The sequence below is a fragment of the Cynocephalus volans genome, chromosome 2 (assembly GCF_027409185.1).
Source record: "Cynocephalus volans isolate mCynVol1 chromosome 2, mCynVol1.pri, whole genome shotgun sequence".
NCBI lineage: Eukaryota > Metazoa > Chordata > Mammalia > Dermoptera > Cynocephalidae > Cynocephalus > Cynocephalus volans.
Genome location: NC_084461.1, coordinates 212,186,170 through 212,207,507, shown reverse-complemented (window position 1 = coordinate 212,207,507; position 21,338 = coordinate 212,186,170). Strand labels below are relative to the sequence as shown.

General features: G+C 47.1%; 1 protein-coding gene across 1 annotated transcript in view; it reads left to right on the top strand.

The window, feature by feature from the left end:
• ADCY1 (adenylate cyclase 1) overlaps positions 1–21,338 on the top strand; it is a 125,014-nt gene that overhangs the window by 53,953 nt on the left and 49,723 nt on the right. Inside the window, exons 5-6 of the mRNA XM_063087523.1 lie at positions 14,174–14,301; positions 19,432–19,590. Coding sequence (XP_062943593.1) covers positions 14,174–14,301; positions 19,432–19,590 — 287 coding nt within the window. The remainder of the gene's footprint in view (positions 1–14,173; positions 14,302–19,431; positions 19,591–21,338) is intronic.

Here is a 21,338-nt window from a genome sequence, read left to right as displayed (position 1 = left end):
ATGCTGTTCCTCGTCTCTTAGTACAGACTTTTATTTAAAGTATGTTTCATCTGGTACAGGTATAGCTACTCCTGCTTGCTTTTGTTTTCCATTTGTGTAGAATATCTTTTTTTCATCCATTCACTTTCAGTTTATGTGTGTCTTTATAGGTAAGGTGCATTTCTTGTAGGCAGCAGATGGATGGGTCATTTTTTAAATCCATTCACCCAGTCTGTCTTTTAATCAGTGCATGTAATCTGTATACTTTCAAATTTATTATTGGTATGTGAGGTCTTACTCCTGTCATTTTGATGGTTCTTTTCCATACTGATAAAGTTCAGTTCCTTTCTTTTTCTAATTTGTGTATCTACTCTCCCAGCAGATGTTTTATGTTTTCAGATGTTCTCATGATAGTTGTTATTGTTCTTTCTCTTCTGCATGTAGGATTCCCGTAAGCATTTCTTGTAAGGCTGGTCTGATGGTTATGAATTTCCTTGATTTTTGCTTTTCTGAGAAAGACTTTATTTTTTCTTCATTTCTGAAAGATAGCTTTGTTCAGTATAATATTCTTGGCTGGCAGGTCCCCACCCCAAGTACTTTGAAACTTTGGATATATCATCCTGTTCTCTCTTGGCCTATAGGGTTTCTACTGAGAGTCTACTGTTAGTCTAATGGGGATTCCCTTGTAAGTGACTTGATACTTTTCTCTTCCTGTGTTTAGAATTGTTTGTCTTTAACTTTTGACAGTTTGACTACAATGTGTCTTGGAGAGGACCTTTTTGGGCTAAATCTGGGGAATTTTGAGCATCTTGGATATGAAGGTTCATATCATACTCAAGACTAGGTATGTTTTCAGCTATTATTTCATTAAACAGGTATTCAGTACCTTTTTTGTTTTGTTCTCCTTCTTGAATACCCATAATGTGAGTATTTGTCCACTTAATAGTATACCATAAATCTTATAGGCTTTGTTTATTCTCTTTTTCTTTTTCTTTTTTTGTCTTTCTGGGTTATTTTGAAACAGCTCTCTTCAAGATCAGAAATTCTTTCTTCTGCTTGATCTAGTCTGTTGTTGAGTCTCATGGATGTATTTTTTATTTCATGCAATGAATTCTTCATTTCTAAGATTTCTGTTTGATTTTTTTAATGATATCTATTTCTTTGTTAAGTTTCTCATTTTGATCATGAATTGTTTTTCTTATTTCATTGAATTCTTTATCTATATTCTTTTGTATCTCAGTGAGTTATGTTAAGATTATAAATTTGAATTCATTTTCTGGAAAGTTGCCAATTTTCAATTCTTTGGGATCAGTTACTGGATCATTGTTGTGTTTCTTTGATGGTGTCTTAATACCTTGTTTTTTTATGTTTCTTGTTTCCTTGTGTTAATATCAGTGCATCTGGTGGAATAGTCACCTCTTTGAGTTTTGTACAGTGGCTTTCCTGGGGAAAAACTTTCACCTGCAAATGCATCCTACTGTTTTGATTGGGTAGGGTACAATAGCTTTGTTCTGGATGGGTGCAGTGGTGTAGACTCTGCATAGTTTTTTCAGCTGTAATCCACTTTTCCTATATCTTTGAGTGCCTCAGCAGACTATGCTTGGGAGGTTTATAGTGGCAGTGGCACAGCTTTGCTGGGGGTGGGCTCACTGGTTTGGTTCTCAAGCCATGGGGTATGAGTGTGCACACTGTCACAGTCATCAGGAGTAGGCTCACTTGGGATGGGGCTGCTGGATTGAGTCTCAGACTATAGTGTGTGTGTGGTATGTCAGGGTCTCTGGGACTGGTTCACCAGTGGTAGGGTCCACCCCTAGTAGAGAATGCTGATTCTCTGTTTCTCACTTGGATTTATGTGTGTACCATAGCTGAAAGATTCAGGTGTGAGTCAGCCAGGTGCATGACAGCTGGACTGTTTCTCTGAGCTGGGGGCATGGGCATGCTTTGGCTTGGCTGGCTGGGTGTGTGTGTGTCAGGGGCTAGTCCATGGTGCCACTTTTCAGGGCCAGATGTAACATTGTGCTTCCCTCAGTGGTTTGGGAAAGGGTCTGCCAAGGGTGGAGCTGTTGATCTGCTTCTTGGGTGGTGAGCAAAGCCTTGAGGCCAGGCTATAGAGAGGGGGCCTGGCCAGCTGTCTCTCAGGCAGTGGGCAAGCTCTTGAGATGGGACTGCAGAGAGGGGCCTGGCCAGTAGCTTTTTGGGTATTGGGCGAGGCCTCTAGGTGGACCTTTGAGGGCACAACAGCCTTGCTGCTTTTCTGGTAGGGTGCTGATACACTTTATTTCCACCAGCCCAGGGGCATGTTCTTTAGGGTAGGGGTCCATGAGCCATTTTTCTGGGCTGGGGCTCAGGGACACAGAAGTCAGCCTACTGGCCGGGGTGGGGGTTGGGGGGAGGAAGGGAGATGGTCTGCCAGACGTGGTTCTACCTGTCTGATCTCTGACCAGGATGTGGAGGTGCATCAATTCAGCAGGCCTGAGGTTGGCTTCCTAGATGTGTGGGACTAAAGTCACAGCTGCTTCTGTGCCCAGGCTTCACGCTACTGGGATCAAGGTGTTGTATCCTTCCCCGTGAGTGGGTTGGGAAGATGGTGGTTCCTTAAAGCCAGAGAAGCACAGTGGCTGCTGGCCCCCAGGACAGGGCATGTTGCTGTAGTGTCTCTGGTTTAAAGATGGCTTCATATTGCATCAGCTTGGGTCACGAGGGTGGGGTGGAGAGTACACAGTGGGATGTGCCCCTATTCTAGAGCAATGCAGGGCAGGTTTTCTAGGCAGCTCCCCACACTTGGCTCCAGGCTTGCAAGGGCTATTGAATCCTCCTGTAGTAGGAACTGCAGGCCTCTGTGGTAAGGATGGGGGTTGGTGTGGGCTCTTGGTCTACCTTTCTCCTGCAAGGGAAAGTCCCTCCTGTGCTGATCCCAGTGGTGTAGACTCTCTCTCCTTCCCATGCTGCCATCCTGGACTTCTGTGCTCTACAGACATCTCGCCACTCTCCTGCTGCACCCTTGCTCTCTCCCACGGACTTTCCAGCCAATATTTAACTATTAGTTGTCTTGGTCTTTTTCTGTGGGAAGGAAACGCCCCAGGCACCTCCATTCAGCCATCTTGTCCTGCCTTCTTCCAGTTTAAAGTGCTCTCTAATTTCTCTTTTGACTTTTCATAGACCCATGGGTTATTTTGAGGTATAATTTGGAGATTTTTCAAAGATCTTTCTGTTTTTGACCTCTAATTTATTTCTGTTGTGGTCAGAAAACATACTTTTTCTAATTTGAATCATCTTAAATGTATGGCCCTGAATATGGTCTACTTTGGCAAATGATCCATGTACACTTGTAAATAATATGTACTCTGCTTTTGTAGAATTCTTTTGTTGATAAATGTTCTATAAATACCAACTGGGTCAATTGGTTGATAGAGTTGTTCGTATCTTCTGTATCTTTACTCATTTTCTGACTTCTTGCTCTTTCTGTTATTGAGATTTCTCCTTTCAGTTTTGTTAGATTTTGATTCATGTGTTCTTAAGCTCTGTTACTAGATTCTTAAACATTTAGTATTGTTATGTCCTCTTGATGGATTGACTCTTTCATTAAGAAATCACCCTCTTTGTCCTGGTAATCATGCTTTGCTTTTTAATCTCATTTGCCTGATATTAATATATCTCTTCCACTTTCCTTTGATTATAGTCAGAAAGTATATCTTTTTCTGTCCTTCTATTTTTAGTCTGCTTGTGTCTTTGTATTTAAAGTTTCTTTCTAGTTTGGATTTGCTTTTACTTTTTATCCAATATGACACCGTCCACTTTTAAATGAGTATTTAGACTGTCTGCATTCTTGGTATAGTTAGGTTTGTCTGTCTCTTTGCTCTTTTCTTTTGGTCTGTCCCATCTGTTTTTTGTTCTTTTTCTTGCTTTTTATGCCTTTTTGTTCTATGTTTTTAGACTTATTATGTTTTATGATGCCATCTGACCACCTCTGTTGACTTATTAGTATAACTTCTGTTTTGTTATTTTTGTGGTTGCTTTAGGGCTTATGGTAGGTATTTTAACTTCTGACAGTCTTCCATCACACAATTTATGACTTATAACATAAGAAGCTTACAAAAGCATGCTTTTGTTTCTCCTTTCTTGGCTTTTATGAAATCATTGTCATACATTTTACTTCTTGTGTTATAAACTCCATTGTGTATTATTAATATTTTTGCTCACACGGTAAATTCTCTTTTAAAGATATTTAAATAATAAAAAAATCTTATCTATTATTGATGTAGTTATGATTTTCATTGCTCTTCATTCATGCGGTCAGTATTTCTGTGTGTTTTATTTTTCTGCCTAAAGAATTTCCTGTAACATTTCTTGTAGTGCCATTCTGCTGGTGATGAATTCTTTCAGGTTTTGTATTTCTGAAAAACTCTTTATTTTGCCTTCTTTTTTTTTTGAATTTATATTTGCTGGGTATAGAATTCTAGGTTGACAGTTTTGTGATTTTTTTTCTTCAGAACTTTAAAGATGTTGTTCTATTTTCTTCTCTCATATTGTCTCCGTTGAGAAGTCTGCTGTCAACTCCTTGTTCCTGCATATAAAATAGCTCTTTTTTTTCTGTCTGCTTTTAAGATTTTCTGTTCATCACTGGTTTTTATGAAATTTGATTTCGATGTGCCTTGGTGTAGTTTTCCTCATGTTTCATGTGCTTGCAGTTTATTGAACTTCTTGTAGCTGTAGATTTATAGTCATCAAATTTGGAAAAAAAAATCCTGGGTCACCCTTTTTCAAATATATTTTATGCTTCCTCCCCCTTTTCCTTCAGGGATACCAGTTCCACATATAGTAGGACTCTTAAAGCTGTCCTGCAACTCATTGATGATGTTTTTAAAAACGTTTTTTTTTCTATCTATTTCATTTTGGATAGTATATGTTTTCTTCTGTAGTGTATAACCTGTCATTAACCCTACCCAATATAGTTTTCATCTCAGGCATTATAGTTTTAATCTAAAAACTTCAGTTGGGATATTTTTTTTTCCCCTTGTGGAGGTAACTGCTAGAAAGCTCAATATTGGAATGAATCCCCTTACGTCTGTTTCTTCTGTATTACTTGTTACTTTTTCCTTTGTGACTGATGGTGGTGTGTATTTTTTAATGTTTTACTCTAATTTGCACTAGTCCTTTTTCGAAGAGCACATGGGATGTAGGTTCCTTGCATGTGCTTGTCTGTATCCGTGTCCCTGGTGTTGAAGATGCAGGGTGACCCCAGTGAAGCACAGGCTTGGAAAATCACACAGAGTTGACATCTGTCTTTATGAAAGTCCCTGAGGGAATTAAACAAGCACAGACAGAGCATATTTGCCTTCATCTCAATAGTAACTGATGGCTTATTTACCTCCTTAGTCATGGTTGATGGTCACAGATGTGAACAGTATTTTTGACCTTTCCTCCATTTATGGGAGACTTGTCAGATTTGTACTGGCTCTGATAACCATTTCTATCTGGGAAACTGGCCACACCCCTTTGAAATGATGGAGAAACAACTGTCCCGGGGCTCAGTCTTACTCCACCACTACCTATGGAGGAACAGGGCCCCTTCTTTGGATGTCAGTTTTCTTAACAGGAATATGAACTGGTTAGAATAAGCACACATACCCTTCAGGCAGCTCTAGGAGGCTGGGGTGGTGGTGGTGGGCAGTATGATGAGTCCACAGTGTGCCAGTTGCAGAGATAAGCTGATCCAGTGTGGCCTCTTACCAGCCGGGCCACCTGGAGCTCATCCTGATTCCATTCCTTAAGTGGATGAGAAAACAGCTTAGTTCTGGTCAAAACTCCAAGAACGTTGTTGTAAGTTCTCAGTTTCAACGTGTTATTGCTGACACACATCAGAGGATGCATGCAAATTTAAGGTGGTGCAGGTGGGTGTACCAACGGACATTGGCTGACTTGCGCGAGAGTCGATTGGGCAGCATAGCGGGTTAGGCAACCATGTGAAATGCTTCCTCTCCTGGATGGGGCTTGAGGCCACCCCTGGATCTGAGTAATTCTGTGAAGTGTGCTGAGTCTCCTGAGGGCCTCTCAAAGTCTGTGCTGTTTCCAAACATGGACTCCCAAGAGGCTTTCTGATCCATGAGGACCAGCTCAGAGGAATGTTTGAACAAGAGTTTAATGAGTGTTTAGGTTAGGACTATTTGCATTCATATAATTTTCTTTAAGGGAATATAGGACAATTGTAGTCTGAGTGTAGGAATGCTCTTATAGCCAGACATAGCATTGGGCCTCCTGGGCACAGATAACAAGACAAACAGTTGTGGCTTTGTGATGCATTTGGGCCATTTTGTTCAACCTTTGAATGCTGAAAGATGACATTTTTAGGACATGTGTCAGTGAGGTCATTATTTCTCAGTTATTTTGTATTTACTCTGGGTATTTCCAGAAGGGACCTTTGGAAGCTGGCCAGGAAGCCAGAGCAGTCCTGTTGAGTCCCAGGCTCATGAAGGTGTGTGTTAATTCCCATGCTGCCTGTGCCCCTCTGGCCTTTCTGCTCCTCATGGAGCTTTTCCCTGGGCTTGGTTTGGAGGCCAGGAGTCACTGGGCAGATGCAAGGATATGGTCACATCGTCCTCTCTTCTTCTGCTTTGGTTTCCCTGACTGTAAACTGTGAGGGAGAGACTCCAGGGTCTCCACATCCCTTGCTGCTGTGACACCCAAGTTCTGCAAGCAGCTCAAAAACTTGCCACCCTGGAGGTACACCCACCTGCACCATCTTAAATTTGCATGCATCCTCTGAACTTACAACTTACAAGAACTTATAACAATGTTCTTGGAGTTTTGACCAGAACTAAGCTGTTTTCTCATCTACCTGGAGGCCTGCAGTGTATTTGTAGGTTAGTTGTATTCACTGTCAAATGGTATTCTTAGAGAAAACTTGTATGGCACACACACTGTCATGCACAGAGCTCTCTGGGGGAGCAAGAGGGAGGCTAGAGGACTTCAGGAGAGTGGACCTTGAGCAAGTAATTGTGTGAGGCCAGGATTTCACTGAACAAGATGCTCAACAGAGTGTGATCAGGATATAAGCAAGATGCCATGAGCATCATTGGAGGGGGATTGTGGTGCACATCATGGGAGATGGTGTTCCAGGTACACAGGCTGTGCCAGGCAGGGCCACACCGAAGCACTGAAGTTGGTCAGGAGGCAGAAGGGGGGAGGGGACCTGAGTCTTTACTATGTTTTCTGGGGGAAGGAAGGGGTGAGGCAGGTTAAGCAGCTGAGCAGGTTTAGAGTTGGATAGTTTGAATGTTGTCCATGAGACTTGGGCTACAGCAATGGTCTCTAGTTAGCTGGTACTGGCCTGGGGTGATTTGGGGCATCACAAATATTGGCTTGGCATGTACGACTGGGATTAGATGAGAGGTGGTGGGGGGTATGGGCCAGGGGTTGGCTGGTTTGCATATGAAAGGTGAGTTCACAGGGGAGTTGTTGACTGTCTTTAGGAGTTAGCTAGCCTGGGAGGGGCAATCTCAGCCCAGCCATCAAGGCCCTCAAGTTGTCAGACCACCATAAAATACAGAAAATAGAAAAACACAATTAATACAACCTGTTGAACTTGGCAGATATGTTGTGTTTCTTGTTTTGTCTTGTTTTTCCTTTTTCATGTGTACTAGTTTCCCTCCTGTTTTTGGTCCCTTATTCTCTGTTGTAATGTTATAGGCCCCCCTGCCCCCATTATCTCCTATGAACAGGTAAATCGTCAAGAGACTTGACCTAGTAGGTTCTTGGGTCTGTTTGTTTTTTGTTAAAACCTTTCCTCAGAAAGTGTGCTTCTACTTGCTTCTCCCCAGCAAGCAGGCAATAGCTTCTTTTTTCTTCCTGCCAGGTTGAGGTCAATGGTAGATTCAGGTGTCGTTAGTGTGATCTGCCCATCACCTGTTTCCCATCCATGTTGTACCCAGTGGTTTTACAGCAGCTGCCTCCCAACCACTGCTGAGATTTCTTATTTCATTTGGGTTTGCAAAATGGTGGCTTTTAATTCCATCATTTCTTCTGAATTTATTTATTTCCATTTATTTATTTATTTCTTAAGAGTGTTTACTTATCAGCTATTCAGTTATCCTCAAAAATAGTAAATACTCAACATTTTTCATTTATTTATCAATTTTCTTTTTTTAAATTTTATTTTACTTCTCAATATACATTGTAGTTGATTTTCATGCCCCTTTACCTGTTCCCCTCCACCCCCTCCTCTACCCCCTCACATCTTATCTGTTCACTTGACTTAAAAAGTTCAAGGAATTTTTGTGATTGTTATGTCTTCTTCCCCCACCTTTATTTGTTTGTGTGTTTATTTATTTATTTTTAGCTCCCACAAATAAGTGAGAACATGTGGTATTTCTCTTTCTGTGCCTGACTTGTTTCACTTAATATAATTTTCTCTAAGTCCATCCATGTTATTCTGAATGGTAGTATTTCATTCTTTTTTATAGCAAAGTAGTACTCCATTGTGTAGATATACCACATTTTCCTTATCCACTCATCTGATGATGGACATTTGGGCTGGTTCCAACTCTTGGCTGTTGTAAATAGTGCTGGAATAAACACTGGAGTACAGGTATCCCTTTGGCATGATAATTTCCATTCCTCTGGGTATATTCCCAGCAGTGGAATCGCTGGGTCATTTGATAGATCTTTCTGTAATTGTTTGAGGAACTTCCATATCATTTTCCATAAAGGCTGCACCATTTTACAGCCCCACCAAGAGTGGATGAGAGTTCCTTTTTCTCTGCAACCTCTCCAGCACTTATCATTCTCAGTCTTTTGGATATTAGCCATCCATCCTAACTGGATTGAGATGGTATCTCAAAGTGGTTTTGATTTGCATTTCCTGGATGCTGAGTGAAGTTGAGCAATTTTTTCAAGTGTTTGTTGGCCATTCATATATCTTCCTTTGAGAAATGCCTATTCAGCTCCTTTGCCCATTTTTTAATTGGGTTATTTGTTTTTTTGCTTTAAAGTTGTTTGAGTGCTTTGTATATTCTGGATATTAATCCTTTGTCAGATGTATATTTTGCAAATATTTTCTCCCACTCTGTTGGTTGTCTTTTTACTCAGTTGATTGTTTCTTTTGCTGTGCAGAAGCTTTTTAGTTTGATATAATCCTATTTGTTTATTTTTCCTTTAGTTGCCTGTGCTTTTGGGGTCCTATTGGTGTCTCTGTTATGAACTCATGGATTTAAGAAAATTTGATGTGTTTCAGTTCTCTCCTGTCTTTTTTATTTTTGGTGCTCAAGTTTTCCATTTTGGCAAGTGGGAACCTGTTCAGGTAGGGTCCTGTTTTCTTTTGACACAGCACCTCATCTCTGAGCAGCATTTTAGGGACTCAGGGTTTTCCCAGAAGCCCTCATTTTCATGCCCATAATCTGGGTTCTCATTGGTCCTGAGACTTTTCAAGGGACAGAGATAGGAAATTTTTTTTAGAAAAGGAAAAATAACTTAAGATCTCATATTGATATTTCTAATTCCTTTAAGTTCAATCTTTTGATTTTTATATTTGTATTTTTCTTGATGCTGAAAATTGTAATGCCATTAATATTATTTGTTTCATCCTTTATACATATAGCAAGTTCAAAATGACACTGCCAACGTTGTTATCAATAATAAAATGAGTGAGTGCAGTTTAAGATTTCTTTTTGGTTGTTTTTGTCCTCGGATTGTAACCCATTGTATGTGTGATCAAATACGTGTTTTCACTTCTTCCCTGTGTGGTCATGCTGCCAGCATGGTAACAATTTAATTTCATTTTGTTTTTGATTTTTAGGCACCACTGTTTGTCATTTGGTTTTTTTTTTTTTAAGGTGCATAAAATATTTGTGTGGTTCAGTTCCACAGTGAAAACTCTAAGTTGAGAGACACTGAAAGAGACAGCTTCCTGCCCCCTGGTTCCTCCTACTAGTGCAGTTAGACATTTGTGCTGGTTTCCTTTTCCCACCATTGTTCTTTGTTGATACCAGGAGCAAACTCTTTTCAGAGAGTGCTCCTTGCTACCCAGCAGGGCACCTGACACCTCTCAGTCTGTCCTGAGGCAGGTGCCTGTTCATGGACAGATGTCACAGAGTTCCTGGGTTTCAGCTCATCTACCCCTTGCGTTCTTCCTTCTGCAGCAGGAAGTGTCATGGAACAAAGGCCTCTCTCTTTTTGTTCACTTTTATATAGTTGGTGCTTAACACAGGGGCTGGCATTTCACGGGGCTCAATGAAAGGAGTTGCGGGGGAATGAACTCTGAAAATTGAAATGGAGATGACGATTCTTCTTAACTTTCTGCAATTGTCACTGCTTATTTTTTAGGGCCTCTTTTCAACTTTGTGGACGCGGCAGGTTAAGTGTGTCCAGTCAGAGTGGTTATCTATGCATGCCCCCACTGTGTAGAAATAGAGTTTTCTAAAATTTCCTATTTTCTACTGATGGCCAAACACTCAGTCTTACAAAGTGCACAGGACCCGGACAGTTTGGGTTTTGAATGCAAAAACCAGATGAACTCAGGTTTTCCCTCCCTACCTTCTCCTTCTGCTTGGGGGGCTCCCAGGTCCCAGGACTTCCCTGCTTCCTCAGAACTGGGGTGCAGTGTGGGGTCCCTGCATCATCCTCTGGTCTCTCTGGGCTCCACTGTTTTAGAGCTGTCACTTGAGGGTCTTGGGTATCCTAGGGCCCTGGAAACAGTCGTGGGATCCCCCAACACAGCAACCTCTGCTTCCTCCCGACCTGCCCCCAAACCTTGTGTGGCCCTGGCCTTTTCAGTGCTCTGTGGCTTTCTGGGGTCAGTGCTGGGGCTGGACAGGGTCATAGTACGCTGGTGTCTATGGCTCCCTGCCCTCCTGGTCCCCTCCCTGGGGCTGTCTGCTCAGGTAGGGCCATGGCGGGTCCAGATTTTGTGAGCTGGCTGCAGCCCTCAGGCCGCACCTGGGAAGCCAAGTCCAAGCCCTTCCTACTTGGATTCTCTGCAGCACCTGTGGTACTCTCAGGGGCTTCTATGGTCACACTGGCTGGCAGTCGTGTCCCATCCAAGCCCAGGAGGGAGGGGGCAGCTCCGGTCCCTGGGACTGAATGTGCTGCAGAGCCCCTCCATCCCTCTTCCTTCTCTTCACTTTCTTCTTCTGGGGGGAGACAAAGCTAAGACAGCTGCTCTGGCCTCATAAATGCTCCTCTTGGTGCCTCCTGCAGCAAATTCCAGGCTTTCCGTATTTGCACAGAAGATTCCAAAATCCCAAACACCAAAACCAGTAAAAACACTTTTTTGATCTCTTAAACTTGCTAACAAAAGCCAGGATCTTTGAGATTAAAAACAAAACAAAGCAATATATTCAGCATTTGTTCCTGGCTGTGTCTGTCAGTGTGGCGGGGGGTGGGTGGGAAAGGGAAGCCTCCAGAGGCCAGGGCTGGGAGGGTCATTGGCTTCACATCTCAGGACACTTTTCCAAAGACTCACGTGTGATGTGGGATGGGCTGGAGTTGTGCACCTGTGTGTATGTATGTGTTGACTGGGTTCTAGGTTAGGATTGCTGTTCTAAAGACAATGGTTCTGGACAATTTTTCCAGAAGCCACATGGCCCTTGTCTGCCTGTAAGGTCTTGCTGTGTGGCCATGTGCACGTGGTTGTTCTGTGCTAGATGACTTTGCCCTCAGTCCTCATTCAGAGATGGGTTCTGCATACCTTGGCCATACTGTGTTGTGATAGTCACTCGTGAGGCTCCCGTAGGTGTCTCTTTGGCCTTCATCACAGTGTGCCACTTAGGTCTCCTCCCTGTGACTCCTGTAGGGATTGGCATTGAAAATGCCACACCAGCTGGGCCCACAGTGATGTCCTTTTTCTGCAGCAGACACGCTGAGTCTCCATGTCAAATATGACAGTTGGGGTTTTTAGGGTGGGCTGTTTGGAGCAGCTCTATCAATAGGTCCCTAATTCACCTTTTACCCTTAAAGGCACAGCTACCATTGGATCTCACTGGCCCAATCAACACACCTATCTCTTGAGCAGCCTTGTCCCTACTACCTACCCCACTCCAGGGACAGGCTTATCCTGGATACGCAGAGGTGACCAGGAAGTTGTGGCACCCACGGGTCCTGGGAGGGATAACTGGGGACATGGTGCAGAGCTGAGGTGAGATAGGGACGCCCACAGTCACCCAGGCTCCTGGCGCCCACTCATGCCCCACAGGGATGCAGGGATGTTCAGGGACCCACATAACCCTGGTGGTCCTGACATTCTAAAGCACAGGTCCCCAGAATTGGGGGCTGGTGACCCTCACAAAATTGTGTACAAGAAGAGTGCCACAGCCAGTAGGCATTGAGGTTCCCACGGGCCCCTCAGAATGGTCTTTGAGAAGAGATTCTGATGTGGCTCAGGTCATGAGCTCTCCATGGGGGTCTCCAAGCTCAGATAGGGGTGGGAGGTGGGGCAAGGGCCTGAGTGGAGGAAGCCTGAGCATGGGGACTGGCAGCTGCCCCTCCCTGGCTATCCTGTGTGTGCTGGCTGCTTCCCACTGCTGGGGACAGTGATGATAGGGACAGACGTTCTGGAGATGCCAGGAGGGAGCTGTCCACTGGCCTAGAGGCTCGTGAGCCTGGCTTGAGAAGGTTGGCTGCTGGAGACCCCCCACGTGGCTGGCTCTTAGTTCCACAGGACAGAGGCTGGCATTGCAGCCCATGCCAGGAGCCCAAAGAGTGGACATCTGAGCCGGGCTGTGAGGGGCCATTTTGAGTCTGTGACCAAGTGGAACTAGGCAGCAACCTAGCATTCGTGTCACCTGCCATGGCCTCTCTGCCCATGTGGCCACATTGTCTCTGGGATGGAATGCTCTTCTTTCCATGAACACTGACTGTGGCCCCAGGCCCTGTTGTTGCTGCAATTACAGGAACTACAGGGCTGGTCGCTGCATTGGGAGCCTCTCCTGGATCGTTGTGGGGTCGCACAGCCAGGAGCGCAGGGCAGGTGTCAGCCCAGGTGTGCTCGTGCCAGTTCACTGCATTCAAGAAAACCTGCAGTAGTCTGCTCATTTGTAAGAAACTGCAGAATAAAATTAGATATAGGCTATAGACATGTTCTCAAAGTGGGGCTGGGAGCTCTTTGGATTTATGAGGCCATCTCAGGGTCTGTTGGGGTCCTTTCTCATTGGGTGATATACCCCTGGGAGGCCGTTTCCTTCACAGACGTCCTCGAAGTGGTGCAGCACAGGGATCGAACGCAGAAGTGGATCAGGGAATCCAGCTGTCTGCTCTGAGGACAGGTCTCGGAGATATCATACTTCTCACTCTGTTTTTTGTTTGGGGAAATGTAATTTTTCATAAAATGCTAGTCATATTAACATGCAGTGGATTTACTACTTTTAAATGCATTTACGTATTTTAAAAAATTTCTCAGTTGTGGTTTCATTTTGGTAAACATCAATAGCTATAACTCACCTACACAAGGTTTCTGTGAGGTCCTCAGTTATTTCAAGATGAGAAGGGGTCTTGAAACGACAATGTTTAGCACTTTGCTTGAAATAAAAATGACAGCAGTTGCATTGATAATCCCAGCTGAGGTCACTCAGTCGGCACATGCCAAGTAGAATGGTGCTGTATTTACTCTTTAAATCCTCAGCGAAACCCACTAGGTGAGTGGAATCGTTCTTATCCTTACCATTGTATAAGTGAGTCAATGGACTTTCAGTGATGGCCTTCCCCTTCTGAACCGAGCCCCATGACGGGGGGAGGTCAGAAGTCGCAGGGACACTCAGATGGGTGACTCACATTTCCAGGGGGAGAAGCAGCTTCCAGAAAACCTAGCGGTTCCAGAAGGGCTGGGTGTGATGATCCACGTTAGTGGTCAGGGGAGGCACTTTGCAAATCCACAGGGTTGGGACCGATTCCCTGTGGAGGTGGCATTACAGGTGGACCTTGAAGGATCCATAGAGTTGGCCTAGTGAAGAGGGTGGGAGGGATGGACCCCCCCTCCTCAAGTGGAAAGAAGCTGTGAGTAGGGGGTGGTACTCAGTGGATGCCTCGTCCTGCCCATTGGAGTCAGTGGACCTCACGAGGCTTTGCTGCCCACGTGGGGCTGTGGCCCGTGGGGAGTGCGGTTGCCCTGGCACAGTAAGTCCTACTGCATGCTCAGTGGGCACCACCGTAGAGGTGTCTGTGGCCAGCTGCGATGCTGTCACTCACCGTGTATTTTGCCCCCCTGAAGGAGAACCACTGTCGCCGCATCAAGATCCTGGGGGACTGCTATTACTGCGTATCGGGCCTCACCCAGCCCAAGACTGACCACGCCCACTGCTGCGTGGAGATGGGGCTCGACATGATCGACACTATCACGTAAGTGCCTGTGTTGAGTTGCAGAAGCTGGGCCACTGTCCGCCCCATGTGGGCTGCCCTCGAGAGCCCCACTTTGTCCTGGTGGGTCTGTCCAAGGCTGCAGGGAAGTGATGCCGGTGTCAGGTGGGCACTGGGTCAGGAGGTGCCACCTGAGCTATGACATGTGCTTCAGTGACCCCCTGCTTTACGTTTTGTTTGTGACTATTTGTCTGTGGGTATTCATGAGTCATGCCAAAAGCAATGACCTTTATAGCTTAATAAGATGTTCAGAAAGGGTTGGCCCAAATTCAGCTAATTCCCTTCTGGAGGAAATAAGTGTGTGCTTCTTCATTCAGATGGGTGACGGGGTCTCGGGGTCTGGCTGTGTGGGGGGAGGGGGTTGGGATCCGGCAGGTGAACCTGCGAGGCCTGGTCTGCCGGTTTCTTGGTTGGCCTCATCTCATCATGGTCCTTGTCAGAGACTGGGATGGAGACATGAGGCTTTTGTGGGTTGGGAGGGCGTGGAGCCGGGAGGTTGAGTTAGTGGGTAGATCCGAATGCAAACATCTCAAAGCGTGGAGAGGTGGGTACATTCCAGTGAAGCAGGGTTAACAGGTTTTGGTGGAAAGTTTCACACTTGGAAAAGGAATAACAGCACAAGAATTGTGTAAGGAGACATGATGAAGTAGCTGCCAGGAAGTGCACGCACAGAAGATCCCCCAAAACAAGGCTGCAGAGGTCGTTGAGACCGTGGGCTCCCTGTGCAGCATCGCTGTGTGTGGGCCGCCCCACGTGCTGCTCCTGCAGACTGTGTGGCTGGGGGAGGGCATCAGGAGGGGGCCTGCACTTCGGCAGCATGCTAGTCCTGGCACCCCATGTGTCGGGGACACAGGAGCAAAGCCAAACCTGCAGGGTGGCCATTCTCCCATGTGGCTGCATGTCAGATGTGCTGTGGGAATCAATGTCCCCTATGCCTGCCCCACCCCGAGAGCCCGAGGAGGATGGTCTGGGATGTGATCTGGGATTCCGAGTGGCAAAGCCACCCAGGCGATCTCAATATGTGGCCATAGGGAAGAGTCACTGTTCTAGAGAAAAGCTGCTTGGCTGGCGGAGATGCTGGGCAGACACAGTGGGGGAGGCAGGACGGATGCCTGGCTTGGAGAAGACTTAGATAGGAGGTGGTGACTGTCGTCTGTCCTCTGGAGGAACGTCACATCATATGTACATGTCACATTCTGTGTCCTGTCACCTCACATGCATCATATCATCTCAGCACATCATATATCATGCATTACATCTTATATAACATCATATATCACATCATACCATGTCACATCATATAACATATCATATCATGTCACTTCACATTATATCACATGTCATATATGTCATAGCACATATATCACACGTATAACACCGCACGTCCTATGTCATACATTGTATCTTATATAACATCATACTGCATATCCCAGGCATACTGTGTCATGTATTACATTATATCACATCGTATATCATAGATATTATACACTACATCATAGATCATCTAATATACATCATATCACACAATCACATATCATGTATCACGTATATCACATATCACATTATATCATTACATATCATCATATATCACATTACATATCGTACATCACATTATATCACATTATATGTCATGTCACGGCCCCCATGGGAGCAGATGAGCCTGCCGGATTCCTGGCTCCCTCCCTGAAGTGAGGCTCCACTTTCCTTGCATCCTTGATTTTCTTCGCTGTGAAATGAAGAAATAGTGTTTGTATCTCTGAGTTGTCATGAGGATTAAATGGGCCCACACAGAGCGGGTTCCAGCAGCCACTGCAGGTATTGATCCATCAGCTTCCACAGAAAGGGAGTGGGCCCCAGAGAAGAGAGAGCCGGCGATAACTGCAGGATTCCCTCTGCAGCGACGTGGGCTGTGCACCTGTAGGAGTCGGGGTGTTTCCACCTCATGGGGGAAGGCTCGTCCATCTCAGACAATAAGTAAACCAGGAATCAGATTCACACAGGAGACTCATTCTCCACAAGACCACCAGGCACACGAGGCGCCACTTTGCTTAGTGAGACTTAGTCCAGATGTGGCCTTGCTCATGGTCTGCACATTTTTGGTTTATAGCATTGATTAAGTTAGAAGTAACTGCATCTGCTTTTCTTCTCCAGACCCGCCTCTGAGCTGGTAAGGCCAGCTTGCATGTGCTGTGGTCCTCAGGAGACCCTGATGGTCCCCCAGCCTGGAGCCTTGAGGTCACATGAGAAGGGCCTTGTCCATCTGGCACCAGGGCTGTCACCTACAGCACCTTGCTTTTTAATAAGCTGGCTTGTGTGTGTGAGCCGTGGAGCATGCCTTGGTTTCTCAGTAACTTTGGGGATTACCTCATCTAGTTATTGGGTTCTGGTTTCCAGAGCCACATCTGTTGATATATTTAGGGATGGGTTTTCTATGGGGCAGGAGATGCTTCTTTGCACACACATTTAAACCCACCACACATGGTTTTCCTTAAAATGTTAGGGGACCTGGAGCTTCTGAATCCTGTATATTCCAGGTTAATTAAGAACCTGTGTTTTTACAGATGGGGAAACTGAGGTCCAGGACAGGAAGTGAGGAGCCTGGATTTGGAAATGTGGGGCTTGAAACTGTGTGCTCTGCTGTTCTCACCACGTGTGGTGGGGTCTGGAGGCTACTGTGGGCAGGTGTGTTGTCACCATTTCTGGAAAGTTCTGTGTATATAGTAGTAAATCATCCTCTGCAGGGTCCACTCTCTTCTATCTCCCACTTATGTGCACAGTGATAGCCACAGTGATTAGAATAACGGCTGGGGTGAATATGCTCAGTAGATGTTTGTTGAATGAACAAACACACTTACACGCATCTGTCCTTTCAGTTTTGAGCTTCAAGGTAGTCACGATTAAGTTTCAGCTCTGCTGGAATTTATTGGCACCAAGAAGCCGACAGCCACTCCCTGTGCCTAGGGGTGGACTGTTTTGTTTCTTCCCTGCTGGGGTCAGGGCTGCAGACACTGGATGAAGGTCAGACTTTTTCTTGTTTAGAAAACACTCAAGATAAATACGTGAAACTGAGAGCATACACAAGGAAGAAAAATAGGACGAAAAAGGGCCAAAAGTGCTGTGGGAATTCTCTTCCTTGCAAATAAAGTTAGAAGTTTTGTTGGATTTAGGCAAAGCCAGCGTGGGCATCCCAGGAAGAGAGAGGCCCAGAGCAGTGGCCATGAGAGCAGGTCTGGATGCCTGATTGATTTAGGAGCAATTGTCCAGTGAACTGCAGACCTGATGTGACCAGAATGGAGGTATTTGAGGCAGAACCTGTTGGAAAAGATTGAAGGTGTAGTGTACTGGTCAGAAACACAGGTAGCAGATGTGAGGCTGCGTGGATTTGAGTGGAGGCTGGTGAGGGGCTGCTTGCTGGGAACCCAGAGGGCTGCTTTGATGGCTTGTGGGGACCTGGGGATGGAAGCAATTGGGGCCCAGGCGTCCCTGGGCCGTGTACCTTTCGTGACTGCAGAAGTGTAAGTGCTAAAAGTGCACAGAAAACTGTTCCCAGGTTTGTTTCCCATACTCATTTCTGTTGTGAATATTGAAAAGTAAATGTTAACTTCAGTGTTTTGTTTCAGTGCCCCTTATTGGAGACTGGCAAACAAGTAGAAAAAAGTTAAAAAAAAAAAATTTACATTCGAAATGTTTAAAACTAAATAGGTGTTAGAGATAGATCCGTGGTCTAACTTCCAGATAACTTCTTTATGAATCTGTGGCCCGCACACACTTCTGAGGTTACTGAAGCTGCATGTGCTCCTGGACCTCTGGGACCCTGACTTAGACGTGTGTCATTCTACAGTCCTGTGTCCTCGAGCATGGAGGCTGTGAAGGCAGCTGTCTCAGAGTGGCTGCTGGGGCCTCTGCGTGCTGTCGTAAGGAGTGATGGGCAGAGCTGCCCCTGTTTGGAAGACAAGCCTGGGAGGGCAGGTGGCAGGGGTTTGGGGGAGGCGGGGAGGCCATGGGGGACATGCCCAGCAGGTGATCCCGCAGCCTGGGCCTGCTGTGGGAAGGAGCTGGCACAGGCGGGAAGTCTGCAACGGGAAGTCTTGTGCGTCCTGTGGTGTTATTGAGAAATACCACACAGGGGGGCCTCTGAAACGGGACTGTGGGTCAGAGCGTGGAGCTGGGTCAGGGGCATGGCAAGGGCGGAGCTGGGTTGTTGTCATCGTCACTGCCCTGATGGGGATGAGGGAGTGGGCTGTACTTCCCCGGTCCTTCTTGGAGCCTTTGTTAGTGTTTTCACACCTGAGGGGCTAGGAGGAGCAGGAGGTTGCCCCCCACCCTTAAGCCTTGAGCTGCCCTGGGGTAGAGTGTGAACTATGGCAGAGATCGTCAGAGCCAATCTAGCTGGAGTCTGGGTTTATTCATGAGGAGACTGAGGCTCAGAGACGGCAAGGCTGTGCCCGGAGTTGGCCAGGCTGGACTGGGAGTACCCAGAAGTCCTCGATTCTCTCAGTGCTTGCCCTGCCTTCAGTTCACCTCCCCCAAGTCCCTCCCTGGCTCCGTCCTCCCGAGTTCTGACCTGAGTTAACACCTTTGCACCACTAGCCTCATGACTAGACGTAGCCTCTAGTCCTTGACCCCAAGAATAGGACATTTGCACTGAGGCCCAAGGCCGAGTGTGTCAGGAAGGGGATGGGGCGTGTAGCACAGATGTTGGGTTGCAGATCCTTTTCCACATTTCCAGTGGATGGTTACCTGCCTCTGGCCGGCAGTGGCCCTGCAGAGCTCTTTGTTAATCCATACTGTCCTGATGCCGCCATCTGAGGACAGTGGTGATGAGACCCACGTGGGATTTGGAAGTCCTGGGCTCATTTCCCTTTGGAGATTGCCCTAGGTGGGGATGGCACTCAGGGAGGCCACGGGGGAAGCTCTTGGAGCTGGTATGGATACAGTGTGAGCTTGCTGGGAGCATGGCCCGGGGACAAGTCTGGGGCTGTCAGTTCATGGCGAGGCGGGAAGGGCCAGGCTAGAGACCTTCATGCTCTGGCCATGTGCAGCAGGGACAGCCCAGCCCCTGGCGCTTACAGGCTCACTGCCCCAGCCCCACGCTCTGTGCCTGTGTTGCAGGTCTGTGGCTGAGGCCACCGAGGTGGACCTGAACATGCGTGTGGGGCTGCACACCGGCAGGGTCCTGTGTGGCGTCCTGGGCCTGCGCAAGTGGCAGTATGACGTGTGGTCCAACGATGTGACTCTGGCCAATGTCATGGAGGCTGCTGGCCTGCCGGGGTGAGTTGGGGACAGGGGTAGGGGAGGTGTGCATTCGAAATGCTTTCTAATTACAGTAGTCTCTTTGGCTCTCCTTTCTTCAAACAGTTGCATAAAGTTAATAAGTCAGTGCATGATATTCAATGAAAAAATTAATGAGAACAGAATGAAAAGTATACCGTCCCTCTCACAGAGTGGGCAGGAGAATGGTGTGCCTGCAGGAGGGTCTCTGAGGCTGGCCTGGCTCTGTCACCTGGCACAGGAGTCACGTGTCCATGGGATCCCCAGCGTCTCATGAGAGGGGCTAGCGGGCCACACCAGGTGTCCAGCATGTGTGTGTCTGCTCCTGGGATGCCTCCGTTCCTGCAGGCAACTGTCTTCACTTCGGGCTCTGGCCCCCCTTTTCCTGCCTCCCCCATCCACAAGCCCTTCCTCACCCTAAAGGAGTGTCATCCTCTGGGCCTGTTTCCCTCTCCCTCCCAGACAACCCACGGGGGAGGTGGTCGAAACAGTCACTGAAGCCCTTTCTTTACGCTGAGCCCCTGAGCACAGCTTAGGGGCACTGGCATTCTGGAGAGGTGGCCTGCTCTGGAGAGCTCCTGTGAAATCACAGGAAGGGAGAGTACAGGACTCGTGGTCAGCAGAGTTCATGATCTGTGTGCTAGAAATCTTCCTCAGAGCCATGGCTGAGCCTGCCACAGAACGTGGCTGTTGGTTGTGACACCATGCGGCATTTCTAAGTGAGCTCAAACACCCAAACGGTCACAACCTCCAGACACGAGCCCCGCTCCTGAATGGCCACATGGAGCTCAACTCCCTCCTCCTCGCTGACCCTTGAGCAACTGACCCCTTCTTCCCATCTCCTCTATCCCCCTAGCACAGGGTCTCTTGGTGGGATCACTGCTAACACTTTCTAGCTGTTTCTGCCCCCTTGGCAGCCACGGTGAGTCCTCCCACTCCAGCAGCCTTCTCTGCAGCCCCTGCTGCCCTGGCAGAAAGTCCAGACCCACAGCCTGCCATGCCTACCCCTTGAGATCTGCGTTCTGGCCACTTTGGACAGTTGCACATTTAGAACACATGCATGCCCCACTGCCAGGGCCTCCTGTGATGCCCTCTTTTGGGCCTCCTCACCTGGCCAAGGCCTTCATACCTAGTGAGTAGGACTCACAGCGAAGTCACCCTACCCCCCTGGTGGCTGTGGTCAGGTGGGTCAGGGCTTCTGATTTCTCCCCCAGCCCTTGCCTGGCTGGGACCCTCAGGTGCAGACCAGTCCCGACAACCACACGTGGTCTCTCCGCATGCCTGTGAAGGCCAGTACCCTAGACGTTCCCTCTTTCCCAGATCCCAAAATGCCCTGTGCTGAGAGCTGCCGTTTATCCCCACAGCTCCGGGGGCTGGGGCTGGACAACCGTCCACCTCCATTGCTGAGGGACTGATGTGTCAGGAGTGAATGTGGGAGGGGACACGCTTTTACTCCTAGAGACCACTGCTGCCTGGAAGTTTCCAGACAGCCTGGGCGACCTTTGTAGTTGAGGGCCAGGCTGACCAAGGGAGGGTGGCAGGTGACAGTGTCCCTCAGGGAGAGCTCCCGAGTGAATGCCCTGCCTGTCCTGGGCCATCAGCAGCCGCTGATGGTGGCACCCCAGGAGCATCCCACAGCTCAATCTGTAGCCGTGTGGGCCTGGGGGTTGAGTGCTCTGAGTTGACGGTGACAAATGGTGCCTGTAGATGGGCACCCAGCCTATGGCGAGGGCCAGCACCGGGAACCT